Below are 16,998 nucleotides of genomic sequence, written 5' to 3'. Positions count from 1 at the left end.
CTCGTGACCGTCTCCTGGCCCCTCAAGCTAAGTGCAAACCAGAATTGTGTCTTCCCCCCCCACCCACCCACACACGCCCTCTGCCATTGCCTGTCTCTACCCGAACAGCCCCTTGCCGCTGGGTGCATGGCTGACGGCGTCCACGGTCATCGAACGCATCTCTCGCTTCTCTTTTCTACAAGCCAGTTGTCAGCTCCTCCTCTGATCTTTCTGAGCTGTCGCCTTGGGACAGGAGCTCCTCACTCTGCTCCATCACTCCAGCCACCCTGCTGCCGACTCTCCCCTCCTGAGGCTCCTTCATAACGTGGCCAGGGTGACCCTGCCCAGGAACAGGTGGGCGGGCGCAGGGTGAGAGGCAGCTTTCTGCCGGGTTCTGGCAGCCGGTCACTGCGAGCTGTTCCTCACCTGTGACACCGGCATGAGGCCTTCATCTCCCAGTTCCTAAGCATGGGATGGTCAGCGCAGGGTGTGCAAGGCTGCGTGGCACCGAGCCGTGTTCGTAGTGTGGCTCCTCTCTGCTTGTTTGCTGCTGCATTACTTCGAGTCTCATGGCAGGACTTAGCCTGCCCTCCAGGGTTGCAGGGTGCCACCTGCCTATTCGACCACGGATCTCTCCCGTCGTTAACCATAAGACGGCATTTCCTAAGCATTTACTGCGCGGAGTGTCCCAACCTGACCAGTGCGCAGAGGACACGTGAACTAGACTGCACCCCTCCCAGCCTCGCTGAAGGTCAGTGTCGCTCCTCCGTCTTCCTGGTCTCTGCAGTCTGGTGAAGTCCCAGCGGTCTTTACCCCCGGCTGGAGTTTGGGCCCTGTGTTGACACACACCACCTGTCAGGCATCTGAGGAAGGGCTGCTCCTCTCTCTCCGGAGGGACCGTCAGATGCTATGGACCAGGGAACGACCTGGCCCCTCCCCTTCGGGGTGTCCTTGCAAAGTCAGTGGGACGGTTGCCTGCCTCTGACTCTATGAACTTGGTCCTCTGGGTGTGGGTGTTCCTCACCCCGTTCCCGCCCGCCACCCCTCGGCCTTGCGCGTCCGCGGCCTGCCCCTCCCCCCTCCCTCCTTCCCTGCTGGAGGGTGTCCATAGTCTGTGTCAGCCCAGGTGAAGAAGAATATTAGGGATGATATTACTGGGAAGAAAACAGTAGAAATAGTAACCACAAGAATATATTCTAGTGCGAAAGGCGGTGGCATTTAATGTCAGGAAGAAGGAGAGGCATGAGTCATTTCCTATGGCAGCCCTGTCAGCACTCAGATGGTGGGCGAGGGGAAGCAGAGGCGGGGCAGGGCCGGGATCCGCACGCTCCTCCTGCGGGTACGTCTCTAAGATCAGGTTGAGCTCAGCAGCCCTGTCGGCCTGGGTTCACCTCTGATTTTCTCACTTTGAAGCCGGCCTCTATTAATAGCCACCGTGATGAACCTGCTTTCTGTGTTTAGGGAAAGGTCTCGTGATTGGTTTACTTGAGACACTCTGAAGCTCCTGTCATCTCTAGACAAAGACGAACGTAACACCAGCCCTCGTGTGCCCTGAGGTGTGGTCCGTTCACTCACTCGGAACATATGGACTGAGCGGTGGCCCTATGCCAGGCACCGTGCTAAAGACCGGGGTGCGAGAGTCAGAAACAGCATCAGCGAAGCAGACGGGCCGACCTGGGCGCGCGCAGTCCCGGGCAGGGCCGGGCAGGGCCAGGCAGCGACGTCAGGCCGTGCAGGCCGCCGCCCTGCCAGGCAGCCCAGGCAATGCGCAGACAAGTGAGCACGGCTGGTGCCCGTGGGCAGGCCAAACTCACTGACCGCCGGCCTGACGGATGCGCAGTCCACGCAGAAAGTCCAGTCCAAACAAACATCTGCGGACAGGGCGGACTTCAGGGGCAGCTTGACGGGCCCAGGTGCCTCCTCGCTGGTTCTCAGCTCTTCTTCCTCTGGACTGGCTCCACTGCCAGCCCCCTCAGTGTGGCGGCCAGACGGCTGTCACAGCCCCAGAATGGCACCCCGGTGAAGCCCCGTGGCTGAGAGGGCCCACCCCCGCGCTCGGGACTGGTTACCTCGCCGAGGATCACACCCCAGGGCAGTCAGGCACGGGACGTGATTGAAGGCCGGCTCGGCCTCGTCGCAGCCTGGGCCTTGGACCTCGGTGGGACAGAGCGGGGGCAGGGGTGTGCCCCCGTGACCAGATGGCTCTGGACTGAATGCTGGGAGCTCAGAGCCCTGTCACACCGCTTGTGGGCCTGGATGGGGCCTCTGGGGGCCACGTGTGTGCAGGCGCTCTGCTGGGCTTCAGCTCCCCCAGCTCCAGCGGCAGGGCAGTGTGCAGCTTATTGCCAGACACTGACCCGCACTCGTATTTATCCACGTTTATTTCACAACCTTAATCTTGTTAGTTGTTTAGGTCGGGCTCGTGAACAGATTGCACAGTTTATTGGTGGTTTTCTGGCCTGTGCCTGACTCACCCACTCCCCCCTTCTCTCATGGGCAGACTCACAGAGCCACGCGTGCCCTTCGGTGTCGAGTCCTTCGAACCGCTCCAATCTGAACCTAGACTGTCTGCGCCCAATTAAAATGCCCGGTCTGGGTCGTTCTTCATGCTCAGGCCCCCACTTTCTCCACTGCACCAGAAACGGCTCCTCCTTCCCAAAAACCTCCCTCTTTCCAGAAACTAGTCCACGCTCCGCTTCCACTACCGAGCTTGGCAGCTGCCCCTGCACCAGCCCCCGTCCTGGGAGGCCCAGGCCCCTCGAGCAAGCGCAGGCCTCACTCCAGGTAGTGGACAGGCGGTGGTCCCTTGAGCTGCAGCCTCGGGTTTGAGGGGACACCAGCTGGAATAAAGAGCCATGAGATAAAACCACATTGGAGAGGGAGGGGAAATGAATATGTTAAAGGTTGTTAAGAAAATTAGTTACTCTTTATGTTTCCAGGCCATGTTTTAGAATCAGAGTGCACAGCTACGCGGCAGAGCGCCTTCCTTCACGTGGGCCTCTCGCAGTTGCTGTGGCAACACAGCACCTTCACCCCACTGCAACGGAAATTTCTGGAAGCAGTGCGTTTCTTCTCAGCTGCACTGGAGCATCTGCACCATCTTTCACTACTGTTCCTTTCATTCTGATTCTTAGGACCCCATTGGAATTCATATAACCCTTTAGGTTCTCTGCACTTACTCCCCTAAAAAGCCCTGCAGAACCTCTGTCGCCAGAAACAGCCTTCCCATTTCCGTCTGCGTGCGGTCGCTCCCTCCCAGCCACTCCTGTGCCCACCCTGCCCACCGCTCACCACCTCTCACCACCCTTGAGAAGCTAGCTCAGTGTCTTCTCGATGCTCTCTCTTCACCCCAGGCCCCCACTTCAGCGCCCACCCGTGCTCGCCCCCCTTCAGAGTGCATGCTGCGTTCCAAAGGTACCTTGCTCCCTCCTCCCATCTCCCACCGCCTGCAAGCTGCCCAGCAGTCAGACCCGGTGTGCTTTATGGCATTCAGCTCAGCCGGTGTAAACTAATCCACGGTGAGTGGGAGCGTCTGATGATCTCCCTGCATCCGCCCGCATACTTCCATCCGTGGGAATCAGGCTGAGCTTCCTCCTCAGACCAGCCGGTGTGGAGCCACGACCCCCACCTGGGAGCCAGCGCGGCGGCCAGGCTCTGAGATCCACAGCAGCAGCCATTCTGACATGGCTCAGAGACGGGCACTGCTGTCCCTCAATTGCACGTGGGTGTGTAAATTATAAATACAAGCTAATTTCAGATGGATTCTGAATTCACAGAAGCTCAGTGTCATTATATGCAGTCTTAATCAGTGGATGCTAAAAAATACAAGCAGAGATTTAAATGGAATCCTCAGATTAATCATGGATGTATGCAAATAATGTACTATAAGCATTTATAGTGTTGCAGATAATTAGAAAGCAAAAAGTCTAAAGAGCCCGGCCAGTGTGGCTGAGTGGACTGAGCGTGGTCCCATGGACTGAGAGGTCCCGGTTTGATTCCCCGTCAGGGCGCATGCCAGGGTTGCAGGCTCCATCCCCAGTGGGGGGCGTGCAGGAGGCAGCCAATGGATGTTTCTCACATTGATGTTTCTATCTCTTCCTTCCTCTCTCTCTCAAAAACAATAAAAACATATTTTTTAAAAAGTCTAATGATAGCCAATCCTGTAAGTTAAATATATAATTCATAACACACATACTACATAATGAAGTGTATTATATTTGTATAATCTCTGTTATATGATGTAATAACAACTAATATTGACTGAACATTTACTAAGGGCCACTCTTGCAAAATAAAATTCTACACGAATTAAATCACCTAATCCTCACAACAGCCTTGATTTTTAAGATTCCCAGGTTACGGTACAGTATGTCCTTTTGTATAAGATGACTCTACCAGGTGATGTCATAAGGCACACCTCTGCTCTAAACACTCAACAGTGATGGGTAGAATATAAAAAGTGAAGGGAAGTATTTGGTATCAAAAGCAAGACGAACCTCTGCGTGGCCCAGAAGCGAGTGGAGTCCCAGAGTGGTGAGTGAGCCGAAACCACAAGTAGGGGGTCCGGGGGCCAGCAGCAGGCGGAGGCAGCCGGGAGGAAGGACCTGGGAGACAAGGACCAGACATGCGGACAGGCTCCTTGCCAGGTAAATGACGAGACTGGGTCACAGCCTGAACACAAAGGCGGTGCGGGCCCCAGTCTTGAAAGGAAACTGATGAAAGCGGTCGCCTTCCGCAGCTGGGGCCACAGCTTATCTGCAGTTGGGGGCAGCGCCGCAGACACAGCCCCGTCACCAGGGCCTGCCAGGCTCCCCCAGGGAGCCTCCACATCCCTGACAGGCCACAGAGCAGGACCTGCCGTCTCCAGAGATCCAGATGCAGGCAGAACCCCTGGGGCGAGAAAGAAGAATCAAAGGAAGTGAGAAAGGCACCATGGGAGAAGAGCGTCTGGGCCTTCGGTGCAGGGCCTGGGAGCACGCTGGCGTGTCCGCGGCTCTGGGAGACGGTGCGAGGCGGCTGCGGGCCAGGCCGTGCGGGCCCTGTGGGCCATGTAAGGGATTCGGGTTTTAATTTTAAAGGGTAAGCCAATTCAATTCAAAAACAAAACCAATTTACCAGCATCGCCTTGTTCGGGTGCAAGGTGAAGGTATCCGGACTGGGACGGTCCCAGTGGCAACGTGGAGAAGTGGAGAGAGATCTCGGGGATAATCAATAGAACCCCCACTTTGCTCCCCTTTCCTTCCGCCGTCTGAGCCCGGGGTGCTGGGTTGGACCCTGTAAGGTAATATCAGGCACAGTCCCCGTCCTGTGTGCCTCACTCTCACCTTAAAGCACAGCAACAGACGACTGCGCGTTTCCTTGAAAAAGTCAAAGAACAACCGCAGTGCTTACCTGACACTGAATGCGTGGCTCCCTTGTCCCCCTCCCGGTGAATTCAGGGTTGTGTGCCCGACCTGCAGGAAACGTGGCGCCGGAGGCTCCATCCCCACGTGGCTGAGCCGAGCTGGCCACGGCCACCTCGCCTGCTGTGTGATCATACACGGGAGGTCGACATCGATTTGACATACTGACATGACTCATTGACAGTGTGTTCAAATCAAACCGCCGCTACGTATGTTTTTAGTTCTCCATGTTTTAGCGAAAGTATAGATTTCCAAGGTTCGCTTTTTTTTTTTTTTTTTTTTTTATCCTCCCTCGAGGACATTTTTCCAATTTTTGTTCAGGTAGAGTAGGAGGGGGAGAGAGGAACAGAGAGAGAGAGAAACATCGACGTGAAGGGACACATCGAGTGGCTGCCACCCGCACGACTGACCAGAGCCGGGGACAAACTGCAACTGAGGTACATGCCCTTAGCGGGAACCGAACCCGGGTCTCTCGGGACCGCAGGCCGACGCTCTAACCGCTGAGCCAAACCGGCCAGGGCCAAGGTTCGCTTTTTTTAGCATCACTTTTTTATTTCCCAGACCCTCTTTGACTCAAGTCAACTACGTATTCTATACACTTTGTAGACTCTCATTTGTGCAAATGAGCATTTGATTACCCAGGATATAAGTTGTACTTAATGTAGTGCTGAACTCCGGTTGTGGGCATTCTTAGGCTTCACACCCCATTCTTTAAATTAAAGGAAATATTGTCATTGCTCTGCCTTCAAGGGGAAGGAGGGCGGTCTGCTGCCATGGCACAGAGGACAGCTGTCTTTGGTCACATGGGTACCCTGTTATACACACAACATTTCCACTTCCCTTATGATGCAACAAGGGGTCTTATTACATCACAGCAATGTCATGGTTTGCCATGATGTCCTGGGCTGGGTCTTCTCCTTTGTCTTGCTGAAGGTGAAAGATGAAGGAAAGTGGAGAGAGGAGGAGCCGTCATGCAGAGGGAGGCTTGCGTCTGTCTGGGGATGTGCTGAGGGCTGTGGGAGCCCAGACGACAGTGCACAGCCTGTGGAGGCGGCGGTGGGAGGGGCCAGGGCAGTGCTGGGGGCGCCTCCCCAGGCGTCCTGAGCGAGAGCGGACTTCGAATTCTTCTGCATTCAGTAAACGCCACTCACTAGTATAATCGCACGCCATTTGCTAATGAAAGTTAGCATTCAAACCTAATAATAAAATAGACTTATATGTGAAAAGTTTGGTCTCCCTTAGTGAAAGGAATTGTATCTCCATCAGACTCTGCTTAGATCAGTTCGATGTGGGCAGGCAGGAAGACGAGAGCTGCCTCTCTGCAAGTTCGGTTCTTTATTAGTTTGCAGGTGAGTGTAGACCACCCCTCGTGGTTCCCCTCAGGTACATCCTGAGTCAGAGTGGGCATAGAAGAACGGTAGCAGGAGTCTAAAGTGATAGGAATATAAGCTGATTCTTTTTTTTCCTCTTATCTTGCCATGTGACAAACTTGGAAGTTCACTGGCTGAACTTAAAATGTGTACTTACGTGGGGGATTTGTGGAACTTTATTTTAGGGCAGTATATGCACGTATTTGTATAGATTTTTAAAATTAGTCTTCTGCATAAGTCTTTAACCAATCAAGATTTCAAGCCGATGGGAGTGTATGGGAAACAAGCCATATTGGGACCAATTGTTGCTGTGGTTGTTGTTGTTGTTGTCATTTAAAAAATCGAGCAAACACTAGATGAGTGTCTGCAAGGAAGCAGTAGTATGCCCCCCCCCCCCCCCCCAGCCCGTTATGTGTGGGACAACACCAGTGTTCAGTGGATAAAACTTCTCTAACTGGTTATCTGTGAGTTTCTCTTTCTTTTGGGGTGGAAGAAACATTTCAGCATCTGGAAAGATGATTTGAGAAACTGCAGAGCATGGTGGCTAAGAATGTATGTGCTTGAGAGTCAGGCTACTTGAGGTCAAGCCATGGCTGACCCTCTGTGCTTACTCACTGGGACGCCAAGAGGAAGTGACACTTCAAACACTTAGAATTGTGTCTGGTACCTAGAAAATGCACGGTGCGCACCTGCCCGGAGGAGCGTCTGCAGATCGAGCGAGCCAGATGGGTCCCCGTTTTCCACGACTTGACTGAAGTGACAGCATTGTTTGGCATGATGAGTTTTAAATTCAGGAGTTGGGTTTAAGGATTCAGAGTAGTAATATTTTTCTGATTGATAGTCTTACTTGTAGGTGAGGTAATTTTAGATTTTCCAAGGGCTCATTTTAAATTTACTCAGATTCACTGAATTCATAAAAACAAAGAAGAAAGAACTAGATGGGAAGTGGGCATGCCCAGATGCTCAGCGAAAGTCGGACAGTGTAGCAGACTGCATCTAAAAAGCAGGGGAAGGGAGGGGGTGATGAGAGCAACTGCTCAGACAGTGGCCTGCTGTCTGTGGCCTGGCCTTTAGTCGAGGGGGCCATCGAATGTGAGAAGTGAAGTGGGGGCAAGAGTCAAGCAAACGATGAGCATTAACCAAAGGGCTCAGGTGCCTGGGCTTGACCTGCACAGTACTCAAAAACCGAGGGACGATGGGCCCCGAGCTTACTCGCCCTGCCGCAGACAGTTGGTTCCATTAAAAAATGAGGTTGAATTTTTTTAAAAGAAAAAGGAACTAGCATAAGGTCCTTGCTAGATTGAGAGAGAAAGAAGGAATGTAATAAAAACAAATAAAAAAACATAATTAAATGGGAATTTACCCAAGAAACAGAGGGAAGGTTCAGACAAATTGTAATTCTTTATAACAAACGGTTCTTCACAATGTCAGATCCTTTACAAAACACAGTCACATATCTCTCTGTCAAGGAAAAACCTGGGGGGAGATAGAAAAGAATTAAAAAGAAGAGATGTGTTTAAAGATGATGTAAGTTGACAGAGATTAAAAGTGAGCCCTGGCCGGTTTTGCTCAGTGGTTAGAGCGTCAGCCTGCGGTCCAGAGAGACCCGGGTTCAGGTTCCACTAAGGGCACGTACCTTGGCTGCAGTTTGTCCCCGGCCCTGGTTGGTCGTGCTGGTGGCAGCCACTTAATGTGTCCCTTTCACATCGATGTTTCTCTCTCTCTCTCTCTCTCTTCCTCTCTCTCCCTCCCACTCTGTCTGAACAGAAAATGGAAAAATGCCCTCTCATGAGGATTAAAAAAAAAGTGATCTCTCTGATCTTAGGAAAAATAGACAAAAATCAAAAGATTAGAGATCGAAACCATATTAGAAGAAACAAAAATAGAAAAATCATAACTGAAAACATCCAAGGAAATACAGTGATCGAACTAAAGGAAATCCCACAAAATGAAAGGAAAATATAAAATAGATATTAAATTATAAGAAAGTAAAACAATAGATAAAAGTATAATTATGGAAAAATATCAAAGAAGAGCTTATACATGCAACATTTATGTTCCTGGAGAAGAAAACAGATAGAAAAAGATTAATATATAATATGAGCACATAGAACAATAATAGAATACAAATACTTTTTCTAACAGAAGAAACTTTTCTTCAGAGAATTGAATTTAAAGATAGAAAGGGCACACATAATGGCTCAGGAAAGTGGATATAGAATAATTAATACCAAAACATATCCCAGTAAAGCTACTGAATCAAGGAAAGAGAAAATCATATGGGCATCCAAGCAGAGAAAGAAAGTTACATTCAACGTGGAAAAAATGTAACCTGGCTTCAGACTTCACCATAGCTATATGTAATGCCAGAAGACATTGAAAAAATGTCTCTAAGCATTGAGAGAAAGAAAGTAGGGTTGAAACATTTCTATACCCAGCCAAGTTGTCTTTCAAAGGTACAGACAAGTGGGCAAACTTTCTTAACAAGGTTATGAGAAATGAGTGGCTCAAGGGTTGAGTGTCGACCCATGCGCCAAGAGGTCGCTGGTTTGATTCCTGGTCAGGGCACATGCCCAGGTTGTGAGCCCGATCCCCAGTCAGGGGGCATGCTGGAGGTGGCCAGTCGATGTTCTCTCTCATCGATGTGTCTATCTCGCTCCCTCTCCCTTCCTCTCTCTCTAAAATCAATAAAAGAAAAATCATTTAAAAATCAAAAATAAAGGAGTAGTAGCTCAGAATTTCAGAGCCAGTGTTGCATGATAGAAAAATATAGTCAATATACTAGCCTGTGAACCCTCAATAAATGTTGCCCTTAAGGTCTGATTTATAAGGCATGTGTTTTCCTTTGCTTTTGCCTTTCATTTGAGTCAGCTGACAGGTGTAACTGTCAGACTTAAGTCCAAGAAGAGAAAGTGGGAAAAATCAAATATTACACCAATAGGAAAGATCATTTTTTATTATTTGTTTTTCTTTTAGTTATAAATTACAAGATTATAACATATGTCAAAAAAATTTTGCCAAAAAGTAAAAAACTTATATTCTAGCATGTTCACCGTGGGCTATTAGTAGGTAATAAAATGAACTATTAGCACACATTTCTTTCTTAATTCAATTTAGTAAAAGAAAAGTTGGGAATTAAAGGCTAGTAATTTTAAATTGTCCTCAGTAAGTCCATAGACTTGTCTGGCTGAACTTAGTCATGCATATTTTCAGAGTATATTCTTTTATTTCTATATATGTCCACCAAATCGTCATTTACGAGATACACTGCAATTCAGCTTTAATATTCAGTTAAGTCATACATAGCACCATGCAACGGATTTTTAACTTCTATCACGGCAAGAGATAGAAAAAGGAGGAAGAGAAATAAAGATAGCTAGAGAAAGACACAAGACATCGCTTACATTCCTGCTCACGCTCATGCACCTCTTCATCCTGCCCGGGGACATTCTTCCAAAGACTTCTCTTCCACCTTCCTTTCTTGTCTCTGTCTTTCGCTCTTAGAGAGATGAATGGGATGAGCCACCGACCTTTCCTGTACCAGCCTGTGGCCATCCGTTGTTGAGCGCAGGCCCGATCGTATCTGGAGGGAGAGGCATGAACCAGAGACGGTCACGGTGACCAGGGCACTCTGGTCTACCCTTAGTGAGGAGCCTTGGAGACAGTGGGGTAGATTCTTCTTCGTTCATATCTGTGTAATCACATGGATTACATCGAGCAGCCAGGTCCCGAGCTCTTGGGGAAGTGTCCTGTACCAATGACAAGCTGTGGATTGCCCTTCGGTCAGTTTGTTGTGATCATGGTCCACATCCTGGTCAAGAAAAGGGCACAGGGCTAGCACAGGTGTGCATCGCGATGGCGAAGAGGGCACAGGTGTGGCGCTTCTCCAGAGCAGAAAGCGGTGTCCCCAAGGATTTTAAAGAGAGAGCGTATTGGTCCAGGAACACTCTCTCCCGGACTCACAAGGACAGACCGGGCACACCTTCAGTTTGCAGCTGTGTTTCCTTTCACTTTAGTATCTGGTTTTCCACCACGTGTAACAAACTTGTCTTTGTGATGAATAGATAGTATTCTGGGATTTGGTAAAGTCAAAACAGTTATTTTTGTGGTAAAAATAAATAAGCTGTCATTTTTTTTTTTCACTTTAGATAACTTACATACGACAAGAATATGAAACAAAATTCAAAGGGTTGATGCCAGTGTCTCTAAGACAAGAACTTGAAGACACCATTTCCTCCCTGAAGTCACAGGTAATGACCAGAAGCAAGGCGGTCCCGAGGTGCAGGTGACGTGCGTATCCCCAGAGACACTTGCAAATACCTGGCTCTGCACATGCCAGGCACCCACATGATGGCGTCGCATGGCCTGCACCCCAGAATGAATTGGGTGTTGTTTATTGTGGGGATGTTTTTCGAAATTTTTTCCTTAGTAGTTTAAGAAGTCATTATCTCAATAAGATTTCCGTAGCCCTGGCTGGTGTGGCTCAGTGGTTAGAGTGTCGGCCCTCAGACCAAAGGGTCGAGGGTTCCATTACAGTCAAGGGCACGTACCTGAGTTACGGGTTCCATCTCCAGCCCCAGTATGAACACATTGAGGGGGCTAAGGAGAGTACTGCTGGAGCCTGTCACCTTCACGACGATGGTGCCCAGACAGTCAGGATGGTGTCGCATTTTTACGGGAACGGAGATGTCTGTGATATAACTGACAAAGCAAGACAGGTGACCATAGAACTGAAGTGTAAAGAATCAGATTGTCCTCACGCTGTTACCGTATATTGTAGAGCCTCACTCGTGTCAGTATATCCTTGGGGTTGCATCTCCGGTGATCTGTACAATCTTAGATACCGCAGATGAAAACGGACTTCTTTCTCTCCCCAACTAAAGGATAATAAAGTTCAGGGAAAGAAAAAAAAAAAGATTTCCTTAAAAGTACCCTTGAAATTGAAAAGTTCAGTTATAGTTACTTTTATTCATTTAAAGTCTACATTCCTATATAGCCTCACCCTTTTATTCTTGGTACCGGGTTCAAAATGTCATTGCTTAGCACCGTGCTGATTCCGCAATGCACGTGGAGAGACATGGAAAACATGGCAAAGTCAGAAGCATTTTTATTCTGGTGTATTTTGATGCATTTTAAATTCAAAGCAGAATAATGACAAGGCATTCAAACCATTGGGTTACATATTTCTTGCTGAAATGTATAGTGCTTGGCAGTTTATAAAATATGATGTGAGAGATAAAACTGATTTAAATTTATATGCTTAAAGTTATTTTAAAACTTCCAACATAGGTTTCTTCTACATACTTTGATAAAGTTCTATAAATATATATTCTATCTGTTTTTTATGTCACTAGACTAATGAGTTTTTTAACTCTAACATGAGAAAGAGTTCACATATTCCCATTTCTAACACTCAGAAATTGAAAACATACATTTTGTCCTACAACAATTATATTCCCTCTGAATTTCTAAGAATCCTTGCATGACTGAGATTGACTAAAAACAAAAGATAAGACCCAGAATAGCCAAAACCATTTTGAAAAATAAGAATAAATTCGGAGGATTCACGTTTCCTGATTTCAAAACTTACTACAAAGCTATAATAAGCAAGACAGTGTGGCACTGGCTAAAGAAAAGACATACAGATCAGTGGGATAGGATTGACAGTTCAGAAAAAATGCTTACATTTGTGGTCGACTGACTTTCAACGAGGGCCCAAGACAGTTCAGTGAGGAAAAGTGGAGTGTTGCTGTGGTACCTGGGTGACCCACATGCAAACGAGTGAGGTTGGAGCCCTGACTCACATGTTATACACGTGTTAACTCCAAATGGGTCAGAGACCTAAACATAAGAGCCAAAGCTGTAGAATTCTTAGCAGAAAACATTAAGAAAAAATGTCAGATCACCCGGCTGGTGTGGTTCAGTGGTTGAGTGTCGACCTACGCACCAAGACTCGTTCAATCCCAGTCAGGGCACATGCCCAGGTTGTGGGCTAGATCCTCAGTAAGAGGCATGCAGGAGGCAGCCAATCGATGTTCTCTCTCGTCAATGTTTCTGTCTCTCTCTCCCTCTCCTTTCCTCTCTCTAAAATCAATAAAGGAAAATATATATATTTTTTAATTTCATGCATGCCCCCCACTGGGGATTTGGCCCACGACCTGGGCATGTGCCCTGACCGGGAATCAAACCAGTGACCTCTTGGTGCGTGGGTCAACCACTGATCCACACCAGCCAGGCAAAAATCTCAGATAAAGAGGGAAACCTTTGTACCTTGGGTAAGGTAAGAGCTTTTTTTCATCAATGAGACCAAAATCACAGCATCAGAAGAAATAAATAGCTGAATTGCAAATATATCAAAATGGCAAACTTTGTACTTCAAAAGACACCATTCAGAAACTGAAAAGGCAAACCATGAAATAGGAGAACATATTTTCAAATTATTTACCTAAGAAATTTAAAGAAACGCATACTTTTGTGTGTGGGAAATCTCCGTGAGGGAATGAAGGCTTTGCGCTCTGTGCATGAGCAGTGCCTGGCACATAGTAGATGCTCAGTAAGTGCATTTACAACTGAAAGAGACGAGAGAGTTTGCTGATGCTCACATTAGCTATTTATAATGTGCAAGACAGAATGTGGGGTGAACTTCAGCCATTGCTTTATATTTCCCTCAGTAAAAAGCCTCTCATCTGAAAATGAAATGTTCCTTCTACCCATCCTTCTGCTGCTGTGGCTACTGCTTCTGTGGGTTAGGAAGCTCTGCTGTGCCGGCCCCTGCATAAAAATAAGTACTACAGGGGGGCTTAACTTAGAAAGGGTTAAGTCATCTTTATTTACATGAAAAGCTCTCCTGGAGGTGTGGTTTACCCATTAACTTTGCGGGAGAGCTTCCACGGGGTCAGCTACGTAGGACCTGGCACCTTCAGAAGAGCTTTTTTTAGAAAAAAAGAAAGAAAGACAGGAAGGAAGAAATCTGATACCCACCTGCAGGGCTTCTGTTATCATTCTTATCATTTCACTGTAATAAAAGCCACTGCAGCCTCCTGAAACTGGATGTTGACCCAGAAAGAGCCCGCCAGCTGCGCCAGGGCTCAGCGTGGCAGCTGCACGGGGGAGGCGCAGGCCACGGACGGAGCAGATTTAGTTCCAAAGCACAGGTGCCTGTGTTTTTTGAAAATTGTTGGAATTCCAATTGCAAAGCCTGGTGGGGGATGGGAAGTTGCATCAGTGTAATCCTTGCATCTGTCAGAATTCTCCATTGTCCTGTGGGTCATTTGAGCACTTAGATAAAATTGAGATGACGGTGATAATACAAATAAGCAAAAGCGAGGGGACCGCTTGGCTGTGCCCGTGGAGAAAGGCCGTGCTCTCCTCTCCTGCAGGCACACTCTCCCTGCTGCCAGCTGTACTCTCTTGCTTAACTGTGTTTCAGAATCAAGCGTTGCCATGGTTTCAGTTCAGCCCAAAGAGGCAAGAGTAAACAATTCCAAAATGATCAAAGACCATTGACTTTGTATTACTTCAGGCCATGTGCACGTTATTCCCAAACCATTCCTACTTGGCCCTAGAAGGTGCTTTTGAATGCGTACCTGATCTGGGTGTCTTTAATAGTAACAGAAATTTATGCTTCAGAGTAATCAAACCACATTGTAATGGTCTGACTTAAGAGAATGTGCTAAACCACCCAGTTTCCTCCATCCCCAGGACTGGGGCGTGCATGGGCGGTCCGCCATGAGCCTGCACTGGGGAGGCCGTTCTGTTAGTCACTTCACGCCATCCTCATCACCTCGGGAAGCAGCTGTCATTAACCCCATTTTGCAAATGGGGCATCAAGAGTTTAAGTAACTTTCCTAGAGTCATAAAGGCCAAATCAGGAATTGAACCCAAGTTGGCCTAACTCCAGACAAAGCTCAGTTTCTACAAAATACAGCCTCAGGGAATCCCCGGGATGGGTTGAGGTTTCCAGAAGGTGGTCATTTTCTTCCCACCACTCGTTCACTCATTAACCAGCCAGTGCAGACCAGCTCCAAGCCCAGCCTGTAAAGGGTCTAGGGAACCGAGATGAGTGATGTCATCGTCGCCCCAGAGAGCTCTGGGTTTGCGGGAGATACGAAAAATAATAATCACGAAGTGCTAGTGAGCAGAGTGCAGGACACACAGAGGGCGCCCGTACCGTGCAGGGTGGGGCAGTGAGCAGTTGGGGTCTGAGAATTCAATAGATGAGGTGACATTTCATCCGAATAGGGGAGGATGAGTGGGGGAGAGCAAACCATTCCAAAAAGAGAAATAGCCTGTGCCAGCGAGCAGGGTATGGAGACATCGTACGTGAGGTGGGGATGGTGGGAAGGGCATGGGGAGAGATGGAGCTGCAGAGAGAGGCTGGGCCAGATCGGACTGGCTCCGCAGGAGCGCTTGAACTCCATTCTGTAGCCTCAAATGGGTCTCCAGGAGGGACGCGATGTGATCAGTTGTAAAAACACGATATTGACGTGCAGCAAATCCTCTGAGTTTTATCTGGGGAATTGTCTGAATTTAAATAAAGACCTACCATACTGTTTGTACATTATTGCCACTGAAGCCTCTTCGTACAGTCACCTCTTCTCATACAAGGTGTCTTTTCTAGGTTAACTTTCTGCAAAAGAGAGCATCCATCCTTCAAGAAGAACTGGCCACATACCAAGGCAGGAGGTACGGCCCTTGATCAGAGTGCTTGTTTTGCATCTGTGAGTCTCCTGGTTTGACATTATAGTCTTTATTAAAATTCTTAAACATGATATCAATTTAAAAAAAAAAAAAAGGCTTCTTTTTAGTAAATAGCCTGTCTTTGAGAAGTCACCACCTCTTGTAATCACAGTGCTCAGTCAGGATGATCAGAACGAGATGAGGATCCACAGGCGCCTGACAAGCCCGGGCCTCACCTGCATCGTCACGACAAGACATTGTCTTGATGCCCAGTTGCAGGATTAAGGAGGCACTGTCATCCTTTTAAGATAGTGCGATGCTGCACTTCCTAATACAGGAGGCCACATCTTCAAAGCCCTGCATCCCCTGGAGGTTTGGAGCTGGTACAGATGCTCTCCAGACCAAAATAGATAGAAGAGGAGGGGCCACCGACTGTGCCGAGAGTGGGGGGCGTCAGTGATGTCACACTCACCGGGACTTCAGTGCCCCGGGGTGTACTCCCCAGGGATGCAGGGGCCTCTTGTCAGAGGCTCCCAGAGACAGCACGGCATAGACCACGTTTACCTGCCCTCGCTCAGACTGTCCTCCATCAGCACAGCGATGGCTGAGCTACTTACCCAGCATGAAACTAAAGGGCGACCCTGTGAATCGCTTCCTTTCTGAAAGATCCTGTTGCTTGGGAAGATAGGAGTTGACTGACCCCCTTACAGGCACAAATGATGAAATTTTGATATCAAATATTCTTTTTAACCTCCTCCAACCGGCTCCTCTTAAATTGGAACATATTTTATAATTGACATGCCCATTAAACCTAGAGAAAGTCCTCACTGAGCTTTCTTATTTTCAGGTAACTGAGGACTTACCCGAGCAACACAGAACATAGATGGAGTCCGTGTCTGGACGGTGGACTTCTAGCAGGTTTGAAGAGTTGGATAGTGTAACGTGAACTGTGAGATCAGTGGCATTTTTTAATACTTAAGTATAATTAAGATCATAAAAACATGCATCACTCAATCACTAACGGGTTGGTTTTATTTGTGTCTGCCTAAGTTATTTTTTTAACATATCTTTATTTTTGATTTCCATATTTGTGTGTGTTTGAGTGTGTACTGAGAATTGCTTGTATTGGGAAAAGAAATGATTTTCTATAATTTTCCTGGTTAATGCTTTTGCCTAGGATTTTATCAGTTGTGTATGATCAAAATCAGGTTTTGTAGTATCGGATCAAAACTTTTAATATGTTTCCATTGTTTTTGTGTTCGTATTCATATTTAATTAAAGTATTGTTTTGTACTTGTCAATTTTATTTCTATTTTTTTGCTGCACCTCATTTGCTAAAACAAATATGGCATCCGCATGGTATTTTTCCCTAGAAAGTTCTGACAGTCTCGAATTACACTCTGGGGAAAACACCTTATGTCACGTCGAAGATCAAATCCATAAGTGGTGCGTTTATTTACAGTGAACATGCCTGGGTCGTCTGGTATCGGTCCAAGTATTTGTCATGTCGGTCTCTACTCTGGTGCTGGGACCCCCGGGGCAGGAGAGTGTGAGAATTTTAGGTAACA

General features: G+C 47.8%; 1 protein-coding gene across 5 annotated transcripts in view; it reads left to right on the top strand.

The window, feature by feature from the left end:
* Nucleotides 1-16,647, top strand: part of CEP112 (centrosomal protein 112) — a 341,295-nt gene extending 324,648 nt beyond the window's left edge. For all 5 annotated transcript variants that reach the window (XM_036269316.1, XM_036269315.1, XM_036269313.1 and 2 more), the window contains 3 exons: nucleotides 10,900-11,001; nucleotides 15,372-15,436; nucleotides 16,278-16,647. In XM_036269316.1, coding sequence (XP_036125209.1) covers nucleotides 10,900-11,001; nucleotides 15,372-15,436; nucleotides 16,278-16,281 — 171 coding nt within the window. In that variant the 3' untranslated portion in view covers nucleotides 16,282-16,647. The remainder of the gene's footprint in view (nucleotides 1-10,899; nucleotides 11,002-15,371; nucleotides 15,437-16,277) is intronic.
* Nucleotides 16,648-16,998: the final 351 nt, after the last annotated feature.

This window comes from Molossus molossus, unplaced genomic scaffold, assembly GCF_014108415.1.
Source record: "Molossus molossus isolate mMolMol1 unplaced genomic scaffold, mMolMol1.p scaffold_m16_p_19, whole genome shotgun sequence".
NCBI classification, from domain to species: domain Eukaryota; kingdom Metazoa; phylum Chordata; class Mammalia; order Chiroptera; family Molossidae; genus Molossus; species Molossus molossus.
This window is presented reverse-complemented; position numbering and strand designations above follow the sequence as displayed.